The sequence below is a fragment of the Acanthisitta chloris genome, unplaced genomic scaffold (assembly GCF_000695815.1).
Source record: "Acanthisitta chloris isolate BGI_N310 unplaced genomic scaffold, ASM69581v1 scaffold17908, whole genome shotgun sequence".
Lineage (NCBI taxonomy): Eukaryota > Metazoa > Chordata > Aves > Passeriformes > Acanthisittidae > Acanthisitta > Acanthisitta chloris.
In genome coordinates this window covers 1-17,202 of record NW_008686645.1, presented here as the reverse complement: position 1 = coordinate 17,202, position 17,202 = coordinate 1, and the positions used below count along the sequence as shown (strand labels likewise).

General features: G+C 38.1%; 1 protein-coding gene across 2 annotated transcripts in view; it reads left to right on the top strand.

Annotated features, from left to right (window-relative positions):
- The window catches only part of SHOC2 (soc-2 suppressor of clear homolog (C. elegans)), a 36,418-nt gene extending 19,281 nt beyond the window's left edge, over positions 1–17,137 (top strand). For both annotated transcript variants that reach the window (XM_009080264.1, XM_009080263.1), the window contains 6 exons: positions 7,807–7,937; positions 10,692–10,880; positions 12,182–12,304; positions 14,256–14,393; positions 14,877–14,994; positions 16,890–17,137. In XM_009080264.1, coding sequence (XP_009078512.1) covers positions 7,807–7,937; positions 10,692–10,880; positions 12,182–12,304; positions 14,256–14,393; positions 14,877–14,994; positions 16,890–17,098 — 908 coding nt within the window. In that variant the 3' untranslated portion in view covers positions 17,099–17,137. The remainder of the gene's footprint in view (positions 1–7,806; positions 7,938–10,691; positions 10,881–12,181; positions 12,305–14,255; positions 14,394–14,876; positions 14,995–16,889) is intronic.
- Positions 17,138–17,202: the final 65 nt, after the last annotated feature.

Genomic DNA, 17,202 nt, shown 5'->3' with positions numbered 1-17,202 from the left:
GAATGAGACAAAGCTGTGAGGTGTTGACCTTACACTGGTTAAAAGCAGACTGTACTGCATGTGATGGGGAGGGAACATTTGGGTCTCGGTGTTAGCACAGGTTGCTGTAGATGCTGAAAGCTTACAGGGTGATGTGGCAATTATGCAGAAGAAAAAACAGAACAGTTGCTTCAAAATTTGGGAAGTCAGTGAGCCACACACTGAATCTTTCCCCAGCTCTTGAGGAAGTTTCAGTGTCCTTTCCCCTTTCCTTAGGTTCTTCTCTTGGTATGTGCACTTACATTTTTCTAACTAGAGGGAAGATACTAAGTGGAACCCTGGTCTGTATACAGTAATTCTCACATTCCTTAATTAGCTAAAATTATAAAGGTGTATTTGTGGATTATACATTTTATATGTTTGCTCTATATAGTAGAGCAGACTTAAAAAATTAAATACATCTTTCACTTAGGAAAAAGTAATGTTTTTACTGCGTTGCCAGTTAGGTATAAACTTCCTGCAATGTGATTTATACTTATATAAATCCCTAATTTCACAGAAAGGTTTAAAATTGTTGTTTGAAAAGGCAAAATAAAAAGACCAATGAAAAAGTCAATTAAATAAATTTCAGTTGCTTTGTGTTACTGTATGCAGTGTGAACTGAGTTAAATGCAGCACTTTCATTGATAGCCCCCAAAAAGGCCCAACCATTGCTTTTGACTCTGTTGCAATGTGAAGTGTTTTTGTATTTTTGTATCAGTTTCAGCTAACTACCCTTTTTTTTTGTTTTAATAACTGCATCTCCAATATAGTCAAATACATATGTCTTATCTTCTTTAAAGCTTAGGCTTCCTTCCATTGGCTTATTAATTCTGAGTTTATTGATCTGATGTGTATTTATGATAATATATATTTTATATTTTGGTTGGATATTCTTCTTGGTAAGATTAGGCTGGGACAGCTTATTTTAGTGGATGTGCATACCATCACACAGTAATTAGATGTGGAGACCAGTGTGTACAGATATATTATAACTGCAGCTCAGCATTTCCAGAATGATTTGTATACTGCAGAAAGAAAGAGCCTATAATCTTATTTTCTTTATATAAGAAGCAGGCACAAGGGAGGAGTGATTCAAGGGAACACATCAGAATTGAAACAAGCAGGTTTGTGAGATGCATTTTCATGGGTGCATATTAAATGAAGTTGAATTTTCATTGCTTAGACAGTTTGAGAAACACGTCACTAAGAGTTTGTGCTCTTTAGCCTTATGCAGGTGTTGTGTGTGGTACACGTTGGGTGCTTGAGCCTCTGTCACTCAAGTTTTGCAAGTATCTTGTGTGCATCTTTCACACATATGCAGTTGCCAACGTTCTGGTCTTGAATCAGAGCTGGAAAATAACTGACTGCTGACATGGTCACAGTTTGGCCTTAATCTTGAAATGATGAGGGAAAACCTGTCTTTGGATCATACTGCTAGACTTAAAATGGAGAGAACTCTTTGCTCTCTTCAGATGGCATTTAAACCAGTAGGGGGGTAGAGACTAATTTTAAATTCATGTTAAAGAGCTTTCTAATAGATAACATCTTTGGGAGAATTTCTGGGTTTTTTATAAAGAGGATAATGCACTTTGGTTTGAGCAGGGCAAGGAACGGTGAATCCTGCTGACCCTGGTAATCTGCAAGTCTGAATATGCCTGGTGTATCAGGAGGTATTGGTGGCTGAGAAGAAAACATAAAATACACTAAAAGTCACTTTACTGTTCAACCAGTAAAATCTCCAGGTTTTAAGTCAAACTCTGTGTTGTGTTTATACTTTTGTATTTGGAAGAGTATAATTGCATTTCATGCTTGGGCTTTGGTAGTTGGTAGCAATGATCCAGAGGACTTTTGTGCCAGTCCTGCAGATTGTAAAAAGGATTTGCCTTCTCTCGGATGATCACTGGTAACATGAGTTTACATTCATGCAGATCTAGGGTTTGGTTTAGGAAGGAGTTGCCCCCAGATCAGATGAATAATGACTGGGATTTTGCTCTCCTTTCCTCTGCAGCAAGCTCACTGAGATCACTTTCAGGGTGTCTTGCTGGACCAGTCCTTTTACGCTCTCACCGTGCTGGATGTTGGCAGATGTTGTCTTTGCTTGTGGAATGCAGCTGAAGGTGAAAACACTTTATCTGAAGCCTTTCGTTTCACTTTACAGCTATCAGGGGAACCGGTTTGCTTTCTGACAAGAGATTAGATTAAACATGTCAACAGCTCCTTTCACCTAAAAATCTGTGAAACAGTTAAACACTTGTCACAGTGTATGGCTAACATCTGGAAAAACTAATATATAGTAAGTACAAAGTGTGGCACAGGCTTCTGACTCACAGCTATTTTAGACTAGGAGCACTGTTGGAATATTTGAATGCAGTGTTTAATCTCTATCCACAGGTCATCTCCAGTTTGTCTAGTCTCTCCTCTACAATTTTAAATTCTTTTAAGGCCCTTAGTTCCCACCTTCTTTGTAATATACTCATTGCAGTTCTTTCAGCTTTTTCTTTCGTATTGTCATCCTTGTTATTCTCACTACAAGATTAATATCATGTGGTGTATTAAACTTAAATTATGTATTTTTTTTTAAAGTGCCATCAAGTTTAATTTTTCACAAAAACCTTTTTATTAATTTTGGCTGTGCCTCTTGCTTTCCATTTGTTAAAAATCACACCTGGTATCTTTTGTATGCAAACCAGCAATTTCTCTGTTAGAACAAGATCCCTTAGTGAATTAAGTGAACTGCACTCTGTGCAGTAATGTGTGATCATGTAGAACATGTTCTTTAGTAGGTGGCTGCTCATTGTGTGCCAAGTTTAGTCAAACCAAAATCTAAAAGTATTTATAGAAGTTAGACCATCAAAAATACTCAGTAGTGCCATGTTGTTTGTAGCAAGTTCTGGCAGTTTTCCATTGTGTGCTGAAGTTCATGTATACTTTTGGTTATGATCTTATGGGGTTTTGATGTGCACAGCTCTTATCAGTCCAGTCTGTTTTTAACATTATCTGCTGAACAGATTTTAAATTGAATTGATGCTTTTGGTTTATTTAGAAGAAAGCAACTGATCCTGATAGCAAACTAGCTCAATGAACTAGGTTCTATAAAACAGACTACTCACTCCATCTTTTAGTAATGCTGCAGTAACATTTTACAATAATAATGACCCTTCACCTAAGGATTGGGAATTTGAAGGATTGTTTTAACTAAGGGAGGGAAAGGAAGAGGTGTGGTAAACCTCAGAAGAAGAGACCATTTGTCACTCCCTTTTGAAAGCACTGGTAGGACTTTGAATTAGGAACTTGTATTTCTTTATATTATCCAACATAGCAGTTCTTTCTTATCTTGATTTTGGAGTACTCAGAAAGGAGATGTATTGTTCCTACTTGGTGAACCGCTTCAGGTGGTCTCTCTCAAAAGTGTGTTTTTCTAAGCATGGTTTCCTGCTTTATTTCCCATCTTCCCTTTGTTTTGGGATTGGCAAACACCTGTCCTTCCTTTGACTAATATTTTTGAGGTACCTTTAATAAAGACTTTTATTTAAACCATTTATTTAGTCTCTTTTATAGTAACAGAGTTGAATTTCATGTTTCTGGATTTGCATGTTTCCAAGCATTTTTATTTCATTTCTGTGTAAATGAAGCAGCTAATCCTGAGAGAGACATGCAGTCACTTCAGTGAAGAGATTATGGATTCTGTGCTTAGGCTGCTTCAAACCCCAGAGCTGGGCCAAGTGCAGCCTGCTGATGGGTGTTAGTACTCTGCTGATGAGAAAATGGACCTGAAACAAGGTGTCTGTGGGAAGCTTGAGTCCCAGGAGTGACTGTTCATGCCAGAAGTTGAACTAAAGCAATTTTTCAGTGACTTTCTTAGGCGTGGCATGTGTTTAGGGCTTAGTCAGGCTTTGCTATCGTATTTTTAGAAGTACCAGTGAATAGGGCAGTTGAGTTTACAAGGTTTTTTGTACTGGGCTGTCTAAGAAAACAAGTTGGAAGTGGTTTTACTTGTTGCTTTTCTTGCTGGTAGCTGCTTTTCACTTGTGGTTATCAAACTGTCATGCTCATGAACATCTAGTGCTGTGTTTTTTGAGTCACTACCTGCGAGATGCTGTTTTAGAGGAGCTGCTGAGGTATGGCTTCAATGACAAAAGTACAGCCACAAATGATCCTGATGACAGTCTGACTGAGTTGGGCATGATCAATTGTTACCTTCCTTGCCTTATTTCTAGACTTAACCTGACAGCCCATCAGCAAAATACCCAATGTGGTGCAATCTCAGAAAACAGTAGCTGAACTGGAAATGATGGAGATGAGTGCAGGCACTGCAAATATGAGTATCAGCTAGGTAAGCCTGAGCTCAGGGAGCTGTATATGGCATCACTTGATGTGATGCACAAGGTGTGCTGTTTAGCAGCTTGTAACAGTTTCTGTTGTAAACCTGAGTTTGTCACTTGGTGGTCAGAGCTGGCAAGGAGGCCTGAGCATGAGGGACCATGGAGGCAAGTGTTAGCATCATTGTACTGAGCATTCTATAAAAAAAAAACCAAAAACCAAGGTAGACTTTAGCACACTGAGCAGAGGGAAGAGCTCCAAGGGTCATCTTGTTTAGTGAAGATGAGACTAAGATTTAGCTTGTTCAGCATGTGAAGATCATAGAATTTTAGGGGTTGGAATGGACCTTACAGATCAACTAGTCCCAACTCCCTGCCATGGGCAGGAACATCTCCCACCAGATCAGGTTGCTCAAGGCTTCATCCAGCCTGGCCTTGAACACTGCCAGGGTTGGGGCACCCACTACTTCCCTGAGCAACCTGTTCCAATGTCTCATCACCCTCACACTAAAAAACATTTTTTCTAATATCTAACCTAAACTCCCCCTCCTTCAGTTTGAACCAATTACCCCTTGTTCTGTCATTGCAGTTATCTAAGGTAAAAGTTGAGAAAGGTTTCTCACCACGAGGCATTCACAATGAGGTGTGAGGATGATCAATGAGGATGAAGAGACATCTGAGTCTTGTTGACAGAAGATTAAATGGCAATAAATTAATTTCTGTAAACAAATTCAGGCTTGATATGAGAAGGTGGCCCATGCTGCCTGCATCAGCTGGGTGCAGGACAGGCCTTCCAGGAGCAGTGGGAGAGGTACTACTGATGAGGCTCCATCTGAAATCTTACTGGTTTTGTTCTCAGGAAGAACTGTATTTAGTGCTGTGGTGTGTAAAACACTCATAAAGAATGTGGCACACGCAGGATGTGTCTTCTGTTATGCATTTGCATGCCTTTCCCATGGAGGAGAAAGATAAGTAGTAGAAAAACATTGGTAAAGTTCTATTAAGAAATGCTACTTATGATAAGAAAAAAATTACTGGGAGCTGCTATTTATGCCTCTTTTCTGATAATGCCAACGTGTGTCATTCTCTCCTGGAAAATGATGGTACATTTTGACTCTGTCTAATGGCTGCCTTGTTTCATTTTTCTGAAATGCCACATTGCTGGTAGGAAGAGCCATATACATACAACCTGTGCTCACAATCTGGGAGCTGGCATAGCAGTGTTGTATTGCTAAGCAACAGTTGGCATCATGCTGTCTGCTAGAGCCCTTCCCTGCTTACTCTTTTTGTCTGAAAAACCCAGATCAGCATCTAACTAAAGGTTTAAATAGTGAAAAAAAAATAGTAGGTTGATATCTTGTTTTGTGTAAAGTTTGTTGTTAATTTTTTAGTAAAGCATTAAATAACCACTCAGAAATACAGTCACGATGTGCTTTGTTCATCCCTAGGATGGCAAATCCTAATGATCCCGGTGCCTTGCACTGGGATGTTTGTCATGTGAAGTGAGGCCAGTTTTCTATACAGCCAGCAATGCCTGATCTCACAAATATGGCATGTACAAATCTGCATCTTTCTACTAGTGTATTGTAGGATCAGAATAGGCCTTAAGTACTCTCTTTAGTGTGTGTATGCACTGTAGGATTTAACACGAAAAGATGGAGATTTGTGCACTGGAGAGCAGTATTGATAGCCCTGGCTTTAAATGCCCTTTTTTTTGGTTAAGTGAAGACTTTCTTTGCTGCTTCTGCAGAAGTTAATTATATACTTGGTTAGAAAGAAAGCACTTAAAAAATACCAGTAAAAATGCCAATGGGTTAAGGAGTGCTAGGTGGCTACCTCTTTTGACTTTTGTTTAGTTATTGGTGGTACTAAGTCAAATTGGTTTCCATGCTTGTTAGCTAAATGTCAGATATGCACTGAAAATTCATCCTCTTTTTTTTTTTTGATTTGTAAGATATAGATAATTTTTGTTCTGTATAAAGGGTTTTGTGGGGTTTGGGGGAGTTCGGGGTGTGGGGTTTTTTTGTGGTTAGTTTGTTTTTGTTTGCTTTTACTTTTCATTGCTCTTGTGACTCTGTTTTAGTAACTACAGTGAATCATAAAGCATTCCCAATTTCCAGTTTTTATTGTCTACATTCCCAGCTATTGGGTGATGTAGGGACATTCTTACAGTGTATTTTGACCAAGTTAAGTAAAGAGATATTTTGCCACTTGCTTTGCTGCAACTTTTCCTCTGTCTCGCAGACATAGACTACATTTACTTTTCCCTTTGCTGTGCTCCAGTAACCTTCGTATAAGTACATATGCACAAACATTAATACAACCTTCCCTAAATGAGTAGTTAGACTGTACATATTAAGATATCTTCATCTTTTAAACTTATTCCTGATTATTCATGTTGCCATTTGTTAAATCTTACGTTTCTTTTCTAATATGTCTGTCTGGTACTTCAATTTGCAGAGTGAGTGTGGGTGCTTGTAAAAATAAGGGTAAAATAGAAAATATTTTATGAGGAACTGACTGTGTGAACCTGTCCACAAGCTTCCCTGGTGTGAAATACACACCTGTACAGACACCTTTTCTGTAGATATGAGCCAGAAGACTGAGCACTGTTCTTTGTAGTGTTTGCCAGTTGACTTTCCAGTGAAGTTCAAGGTCTTACTACCTGCAAGAGATGCCCCAGCATTTATTAAATGAACCAAGTTTTGTACTGGAAGTACCAGCACCCCATAGTTCAATGACATGCTTAAGCGGTTGATTTTAGTCTCTAGTCCTTGTTATATGGTAAAGGTTGGAGCTGAAGGGAGCTTCAGATGGGAAATTTTCAAGTTCTGAGACTTTTTTTCATGTCACTATGACATATCAAGAAAGACCATCAGTCTGGCAATATTCAGAAATATTTTTACGTACACTATTGCCCGTATTTTTGCAGACTTCCTCCAGAGTTTTCCTTCAGTATCACTCAGAAAACTTGAAAGTTTTGGTGTTTTTTTCCTATCACTTTTTAAAGGCTCTGTTACTATTGGAGGGTTTTTTTTTTCCTGTAGAGGAAGTTGTTTTGCCAGGACCTGAGCTGTATGATGCATGCCCAAGTTCTGGTAATATGAGTCATGGCACTGAATGATGCTATCTTTAATTTTCAAAAGTCATTTTGGGGACATCTGGAAAATGATAGTCTGTTGTGGTGTTAGAAAGATCAGGATAGAAGGACTTCTACAACAGGACATAAGCCTTATAATGCACAAATTCAAAAGAATATTTAATATGCACAATCTACTTCTGCATGGTTGACTTCAGCATTGGAAAGCACTGGAATCAGTGTATCTCCTGGTTTGGGATGACAACTCCATTTCACCATATGAAGTTTGGAAGTGTAGAGTGTGTTGCAACAGAAGATTCAGAAGCCAAACCTTGTTTTGTGCCTTTGTGTGATTCTAATATGTTAATACCTGTTTTCTACCTGTAGGAAATCTATCCAGTCTAAGTCGTCTTGGCCTGAGGTACAATAGGCTGTCAGCAATTCCCAAGTCTTTAGCAAAATGCAGTGAACTTGATGAGCTGAACTTGGAGAACAACAACATTTCTACTTTACCAGAGGTGAGAGCTAGAGGGAGTGCACTCTGGAGGGAATGCTGCTGTGGGGCAGTGGTGTTTTGTAAAGGGATTGGAACACATGAAATCATTTCGCTTTGCATCATAACTCTGAGGAATATCCTTTGTTTTAATCTCTATGTGTGTAATGTGAATTACTGCAATTCTGTACAAACTAGGTATGTTTAATTAGTCATACAACTTCAGTCAAAACTGGGAACAACCCCTGTGATTGTATTTGCTGTTCTGTCTCTTTAGAAAACCTTAAATAGTGAGTCCACGTTCCCACTATTCAAGCTAGATAAGTGTTTCTTAGTGTCTCTGCTTCATGAAGCATTAGGGCCTGGAAATAATTGCTCCAATGACAGAAAAAATATCGGATGTGATTGTTTTTTATTTAGGATATTTATTCCATTTCTTTAGAACCTTTTAAGATGAAGACTTCAGGACACAAAATAAGTTTATAGTCTGTTCTGATTTAATGAAGGCACAAACTACTTTCCTAAACTGTCATCCCCACACCCCCAAATGGTACAATTCCTAGTACAAAATGAGTTAAAAGGTTATTAAGAGGTGTATAGGTAACTATACATATAAGAAGAAAACCAAAATGCATTTGCTGTTAGGCAAATTACTTATAATAACAAAGTACAATAAGTAACTACTTTCCTACAGATAAATTTCTGAACTCAGCAATGATAGACTGAGAACAGAATTTAATAAGTGTTTGGGCAAGACTGTCATTTAAACAAATGCTACTGAGTGAAAGGCACCAAACTGCTTTTAAGATGAGAGCTAAGCTAGCCCACCCCACCCAGATGTGTTATAAAAGCAACTACAGTATAATTACAAAAAGCTAATGTGAGGGATGATTACTTGCCTTAAAATACGTTCAGTCATAATACAAACCTCTTTGTGACTGTGCTGCCTTCTTCAGGTGTATTTGCCACCCATATGTTAACACTTCAGCTGCTAACTTGCAGTCCTGTGGCCTGTTTAAAATAAAACATGCTGTGCTATGAGACAAAGAACTGTATTTGTAGAAGAAATTTCTGAATTTCAAAACGTAGCTGAAGCTGCTGACACAATGCCTAATAAATATTTTATCTTAAAAGGATGGGCTGGGAGAAGGCAGCTCTGCCACAGCTCTCATAGATGTAAGAGTGTTGTTCTCTTTGTACTGCCAAAGCTCTCTTGCTTCCCTTCAAATGTGTTTAATTACTCTAGGCTATTAGAGTGTATTAGCTAACATATTTTTAATACTTTTTTGGGATGCAAGCAGACTTCAAAAATGGCTTTTTGAAATGCCAAGATCCATTTGAAGCAATAAAGTGTGTTAGTAACAGAGCTCAGGGACTGCCTAACCCTAGGACAAAGAATATCTGTTAATTAAAGTGCAGCTAGAAGCAATATTTCCTAATCAAAGATGATGCTAGTTAATGATTGGGTTAAATTAATACTAACTTGAAGATCCATTATTTTATCTGTAGGGGGGGAAAGTGTTTCACTGATATTTGCTGAGATGCCCCCAGTGTCTAAAGTTTTAGCCATGACATGTAGACAAGTCTCTATTTGATCCTGTTTTATTTACAGGAATGTTAATATACTATTTAGAAAAGCAGCCAAAGCTTTCCTGGTGCAACAGCAAAGCTTTTCTTGTTCTTAAAGCTTTTACAGTGAACATAGCACTGAAATTGCAATCCAGACATTAGGAATATGGTTGGAATCATTATCTTGTTAGTGCTCATTCCTGATTGCAGATGTTGCATTATTTATGGTATGCAGTGCCATGCATAAATCTCCAATTTCGGTAATACGCAAATGGGGATGGATTCACGTTGGTATAGTAATAAGCAAAGGTGACACTTTAGCAGTAATTTAGATCTCATAATTCATCTCCACAGTTCCAGCAATGTGCTTGGCATGTAACTGGCAGATAAACTGAGACATGCACTGCTGAGGTTTTGGAATCTTATTAGATGGCAAAAAGAAATGAAACTCTGGATTCAATGGACAGCCACTGCTATCCAGTTTAACTCCAGGCTTCCTGCTTTTCATTTCTTAAGGGGGAAAAAAAAAAGGAGTAGTAGCTACTTAGGAATATTTTGCAAACATGAAGAAAACATGGAATTTCCAAACCCTTCCCATTCTTTTTACTTGTTCTGTCTGATTATCTGAAACTGTTATGGCCTAATAGCAAACTTATACCAGTTGTGATCAAAATACAGGCTTTTATTAAATTAATAAAGATTGGTGCTGAAAGCACCAAACACCTGCTTTGGGAGCTGGTGCATGTGGTTGGTACTTGTTTGGGCCCCACTCTGAGCTGTAAGCAGGTGTCAGGGCTGAGTGAGCTGCAGGTGGGCAGTGCTGGCTGGAGCAGAGATCACAGCTCGGGATGGACGTGCTCTTACTGCCCCTGCCAGCTGCTGCCTGTGCTCCTGTGACAACATGCCATGTAAAATGTTCCTTTTGGAGGAGAAAAGGGTTCCAAAACCTCCTAAACTTTGTGCTTTTAAATGTGATATGTTTGCTTTTTTGGTACCTGGCAGGACCTGAGGGAAATAAGGTAACGGTTGATGACTGAGCAGAGATCGTTGCTGCTGGAAGTTTTATCAAGTTTAACACTGGTTTGTGTGTTGCAACACTTAGGGGATGGACTTGGGGGGGAAAAACGTTTCTAATTAGATCCATGGGGGAAAAGAGATGTATTCAAATAAATCTGTCCTAAGTTCCTGGGTGGTTTTCTTCTTTCCACAGGGTCTTTTATCCAGCCTTGTCAAACTGACTAGTTTAACATTGGCCAGGAACTGCTTCCAGTCCTATCCCGTGGGTGGCCCATCCCAGTTCTCCACAATCTACTCTCTCAATATGGAGCACAACCGCATCAATAAAATCCCCTTTGGAATTTTCTCTAGAGCTAAAGTATTAAGTAAGCTGAACATGAAGGTGAGGAACAGAAACGTGTTACTGTGTAAAATCAATGAGGAGCACTGTTTGCTGCTCCAGGAATTCTGGCAGACTTAATGATACAAGGAATGAATTTGTCACACTGAAGTGGATGCTGCTGCTGTCACATATAGGAATAATTATTAGTCTAAAATTGTAGTGTCAAGATGTTATTAATTTGTCTTTGTTTGTTATTTAAGATTTTGTCATATTTGCTTGAGCTTGAACAATGAAAATAAGAAAGTTGATTTCAAAGTTCTCGAGTATTTACATGGCACACAAGCATGTGGATTAGTTTTTCTCCCTCACACACTGTTACAGGTTAGATTATAAACAAAATCATGTTTATATACAAAATTTTTGAATATATTTTTTCAAAACTTAAGTTTGAAGACTTTTGGCAGTAGTTATAGAGCACAGCAAAAGAACTTGGAATTAGTGCTACATACAGTTGGAGTGAAGAGAACTAGGGAAAAGAGATGATTTTTTTTCTGTGCATGGGTTTATTTCAAATTCTAAAATTATTTTTTAAAAAATAATGTCTGAGCAGTAGCTGAGCTCAGCTACTGTTTTAGAATATAGTTTGACACAAATGGATTCTCAATTTGCATTAAGACCAGTTTTTAGCACATACCCATTTATAACTTTGCATGTTTACCAGGACTTTGTATGACCATTTTTAAAAAAAGATTTTGTGGTGTCTGGTCTAGATCAAATATTATAGCAACATTTGGAGCAGTAAGATATTCAGATTAATTTCAGATTATTTTACTCTGAGCAATTAAAGCATAGTTGTTTTTTTTGTGAAGGGTTTGGGTTGGGTTTTTTTTGTGTGTGGGGGTTATGGTGGTTTATTTGGTGGTGATGTTTTTCTTTTTGAGCGATTTGTTTGGATTTTTTTCCCCAGACTATGTATTTTTAGGATTCAAGCATTGCTGATAGCACCTTTGTAAGTTAGGTTTTTTTTTCCCCCCACCCTCTGTTATATTCAGCAAAAATAGGACAAAAAAATGTTTTAACAACTTGAGACCTTGAGAATTACATACTTGTAATTTTTCCACTTCAGTTCCTATTAGTTACAGAGAGTCACTTCTCTAACTCCAGGTGTCTGGGTTGGTACTACTTGTGCTTGGAGGAAGTTTTTAAAAAAATTGCCCAATTATCAATATTTTATTCTTCTGATTTAATTATCAACTATGTTGCTATGAAGTGGGTTTTTTAAGCAGTTTGTTTAATCTCTCAGATGCATTGCCAGCTTCTTGCAAGTGCAGACCCTAAATGTTTGATATGTTAAATCACAGGACAATCAGCTGACCTCTCTCCCCTTGGACTTCGGGACTTGGACTAGTATGGTAGAACTGAATTTAGCGACTAATCAGCTCACGAAAATCCCTGAGGATGTATCTGGGCTTGTTTCTCTTGAGGTGAGAAGAGTATAAATTAACAGCTAAGTGAATCCCTGCAAAATAGGCATTCTCTACTTCAGGTTTAAGTAGTACTACTTTTGGGTCAAATAAAGCCAAATAAATACATGTATGATTGCTATTTAATCTGCTGTTGGATCTGTTTATGGCTGTCAGCTTTTAGAGTGTTGTTCTTCAGGCTCTAGATGAGTGTCTGTGCACAAATGGCAAAGTACAGATATATTTTTGGCTATGTAGAAATTTCAATTCCTGGAGACCAGCATGGAAGCAACAGAGATTAGAAAACCAGAATGAAATGGTCTACAGCCAGAGGTGGCTTGAGTGTTGCACTGTGAACCTTGTGGGCAGATGGGTGGGAATTCTCAGGCTTTGAGGGGGAAGAACTCATGGGTTGAAACTGTGAACTAAACCTGTTATGTCCCCTCATCCTGTTTTCCAAGATACCATCAGCAGATGCAAATTAATTGCCTTGAAGGGACATAAAGATAGAGGTACTTGTTTGGGCAGTTGAGTGGACTTTGTAGGCTCTAGGTGTTGCTGGGAAAAATCTGTTAAAGAACAGTAGCAGATGACATCTTTGAAAATGTGAATTTTCAATGTGAGTGAGTGCTGCTGTGAATATTTAATTATTCCTGTAGTTTGGGGCGAACATTATATGACAGAGTAATAGCTATTTAATGGCTCAGTTGCCTTTTAAGTTAAGGCTGTGGTTGATGCAATTGGGAGGTTAGTAACCTCAAACAACTGGATTTGCTGGTGATCTGTGGCTGCCAGAGCTGGAGAGCTGCATGGCCTGCAGACCCATGACCACTGCTATTCTCTGTAATTAAAGAATCAAATGCAAAGAGCTATTTGGGCAGTGTTTACACAAAAGTGAAGGTTCCCACAGCAGTGCTAAGTCAGCTGCATTGCATGTAGGTAATGTTTTCTGCTCCTGCCTTTGTTTTTTGGTTAAAACATTACTGTTTTTACAGTTCTGTGCATATTGTAGTGCATAAAGGAAGTTCACTGAAATACTTGTGCCAGTGCTAAGGCTTTGGCTTTTAATTTTGATTTTCACTTTGATTTTCCCCTTGTTTGTATTCTGTTCCTGCCTTTGGTGTTTCCACATTCCAGTGAGAGTTGGGATGGGTAGAAGACAGGCATCTGCACCCTGGGCTCATTGTCTGTGGCTGGGATGAGGGTGCTCACTGGCTGCTCTTTCACATCCTCATGTTTCATTGTACCTTCTTAAATAAATAAATAATAGCACTGTTTAATCAGGAATTAATTACCTTACTACTTGCTGTGCTGTTACAAGGCTGGATTACTTCTAAGGTCTGCAGGACTCCTCTAGAGGAAAAATGGTATGTTAGTGTAACTCCTGGTAACTTGCTCGTGGAATAGGAAATAACTCTGTAAATTGACATTGCTAAGAAGGATACATTTCTTGAACCTGGGGTGTTTATAATTTGACTTAGAAAGGAGGACAAAAGCAGGAGTTTATTTGCTGCTGGTCCTAACCAAAGGGACACAGGGAGAAGAGGAGGTACTAAGCTGTCTGAGGAAGACTTGGCAAACACAGCAAATAACATAAAATATGATTATGAGATAGCTATAAGGAAGCATAACAAAATGTTAGGCCAGTCCAGGAAGAAATTGTTTTTCCTTGGTCATTTGAAGAATTAAGGTGGTTATTGGTTTTGATTTGCATTTATTATTGCATATAATAATATTTGAAAGATGTATGTCCTGAATATATGTATTTCAGTCATTAAAGACTTAAAAATTTTTAGATCACTGACTTGTTTTTTTCTTCTTTTTTTAATTTTAATTAATCCATGATGTAAATGTAGACTAATCTTGAACTTCAATCCTACAAAATATAAAAAGATTGTGTCTTAATCTGTTGTTTACTTACTACATTGCTGACATTCTGTGTGTTTGGTTGTTGTGGTTTTTTTTTTTGGAGGTTCTTATCTTGTCAAACAATCTCCTAAAGAAACTTCCCCATGGAATTGGAAATCTACGGAAACTACGAGAGTTAGATCTAGAAGAAAACAAACTGGAATCCTTGCCAAATGAAATTGCTTACCTCAAGGATCTGCAGGTGAAACAATAATTGCTGGAGATAAACATCTTGTGGGCTTTATTTACACCATGCTGATTTCATTACAGCTAGTTGGATGAGCGGAAACTATTTGAGACTGGACACATAACCAAAAGTTAAGAATCTTGTGCAACTTCACCCACAATTAGTCCCCACTAATTCCTCCCCACATTTGCTAGTTCATGTTGAACAAACAAGTTTTGAAGGTTTTGACTGTTGTACCATGAGCACAATACTGCCACAGGAGTAGCCTCTGATTTCAGCCAGGCTCATGAAATCTTTTATGTCTAAGCATGTGTTTTATTCTGCACTGTTTTATTTTTATGTTTAGTGATGCATAACAGAGGTTTGAAATGTTGAGCGATGGAAATTTTGTTTAAATGCAGGAGAGTAGAAATCTTCCCTTTATTAGCTATATATCTTGCTGATATTCCAAGCAAAATTCCTTAAGTTAATTTTTTAAAATGTATTTTTTCCCCTTAGAAATTGGTTCTGACCAACAATCAGTTGACCACCCTTCCCAGAGGTATAGGTCACCTTACCAATCTGACGCACCTTGGGCTTGGAGAGAATCTTCTCACACACCTTCCTGAGGAAATTGGTAAGATCCCCTTTTCTGGTTTGGTGCAGTGTGCCTGAGCCGAGGCAGTTACTGACACACACGATAGGCATCTACTCTGCTCTTAAGTAGAAGCCACAAAATTCATCTGAAACTAAATATACACGACCTGATGTGAAGGAAGCATGTGCCACAGGAACAGCACTAGAATGTAGGATCTTTATCTTGCTGAACTGTCATGAAACGGATGCGCTTTTTTTTTCTCCAGTTCTGCTGCAGAAAGCTGATGAACACACACTCACTTGTAGTGGTGACATTCCATTTCTCTCCAAATTCTCCCACAATTCGCGTATTATCCATCACTCAACTTCATAAATCTATTCTTGGAAAGAGAAAGGGAATGCACTACTCCTACTCTAATTCCATGGTGTAGACAAAAACCTCGTGTAAGGTTTAGATAGCTGAAGCACGTTTCTGGTGATAGTCCCTCTGCATACTTTTGTTTATAGACCATCATATTGTTTTTCACCTTGATGAGGTAAGAAAAGGAAGTGGAAGAAATCGTGGTAAAGAAAGGAAGGAATGTGATTTTTTTTTTTTTTTTTTTTTTTTTTTGTCTACCTGAGACATTCAGACTAGATAGGATTCAGAGCATCTGAAACCGAGAGCTCAAGTTTCTTTTGTAGTTGGTCTCAAGGGTATACATCCAGAGCATGATTCAGAGCACTAAAGTTAAAATCTTACAGTTAGAACGTACTATGGAGGAAAAATGATGGGCCAAGGTACACAAAACAAAATATAGTCAGAAACAGTGATGTGCATATGAGAAAAGCATGGTCTGTCTCTCCCAGCATCCTGTGTGAGGAGCCATTACAGCTTCTGCTCATCTTGTCTGTGCCTCAATGTGAGAAGAGCGTGAAACAGTCTAAACCAGGAGCTTTGTCATTTAGTTCATAAGTTAGTGGAGAGAGTTGGGATGCTGTGGAAATGAACTGTGGAATTAAAGTCAGTAAGCACATTTGAAATACTATTATAGGAGTTGGTTATTAATGCTGGTTATCTTCAGAGATTAGAGAACTGTTAACTGTTTGCAGATGTGATTGCTTCATGTATCATGTTATCAGCTATTTCTCATTATTTCTTCTAGAGCTTTTCCTTATTTTTTGTATTCTATGCCATGAATCCTAGCTACTGCTTTCTCTTGTCCAAGATTAAATAGTCTTTTATGTTTAGGAGATGTTTATGGTATGTAAGATTGGGACATCAGGAATGTTTTGAGGACTTTTTACATTTTTCAAAGGAGGAATGGAAGTTTAAAGAAACAAGATTGCTCCATTTTCCAGCTTCTGCTTAATGTGTATTGCAGTATCTGGTAGAGGCAAGTTGTAAAACTTGAACCTGGGAAAAAATTTTCACGCTTGTTAGTTCTATGTAATAAATTCACTGCTGTGCAGAGAACTCTCCTGCTTTCTTCCTGTGACACATGACAGTTACAGCTTCAGGTCTTTAATACATGGGTTCTAATTAGATAAAAGGTATGACAGATATTTTAAATGAGATAATAGATACTGTATGGTATAAGTATTTTCTATGTCCTTTAGATAGCTATTCAGTGTTGCCTGCAATTGCATAGCTCTTGACTGAACAGTTGTGGTGAAGTCCCTCTCAGTTCTCTTAAATTATATATTTATATTTGCAGTTCAGTTATTATCTAAAGGAGATGTAGTAATGGATATTTTTACAGGGAAACTAAAGCAAATTGGTTCTTGCTTAGGTACCAGTGAACAAAATTTGCTGTGCTTGAAAATAAGAGTTTGGATAAGTCACAGATTCTGTCTGTATAGGAAAGAACCTTCAAGTGGACTCAGAGTCTGTCTAAAAGTTACAAACTGCATGAATCAAAAATACACTACTCTTTATTGTTTTATTTTAACCAGGTACACTGGAGAATCTGGAAGAACTGTATTTGAATGACAACCCCAATCTGCACAGCCTTCCCTTTGAGCTGGCTCTTTGCAGCAAACTGTCAATAATGAGTATTGAGAACTGCCCACTCAGCCACCTTCCACCTCAGATTGTTGCAGGAGGACCCTCCTTCATCATCCAGTTCCTAAAAATGCAGGGACCATATCGTGCCATGGTCTGATGCTATTCGAATTGTCCAATACACTGTAAAAAAATACAAACTGCATTAATGTTGTAATTGTCTGTATATGTATATATAATATAATATATGTGGTTTATATTATA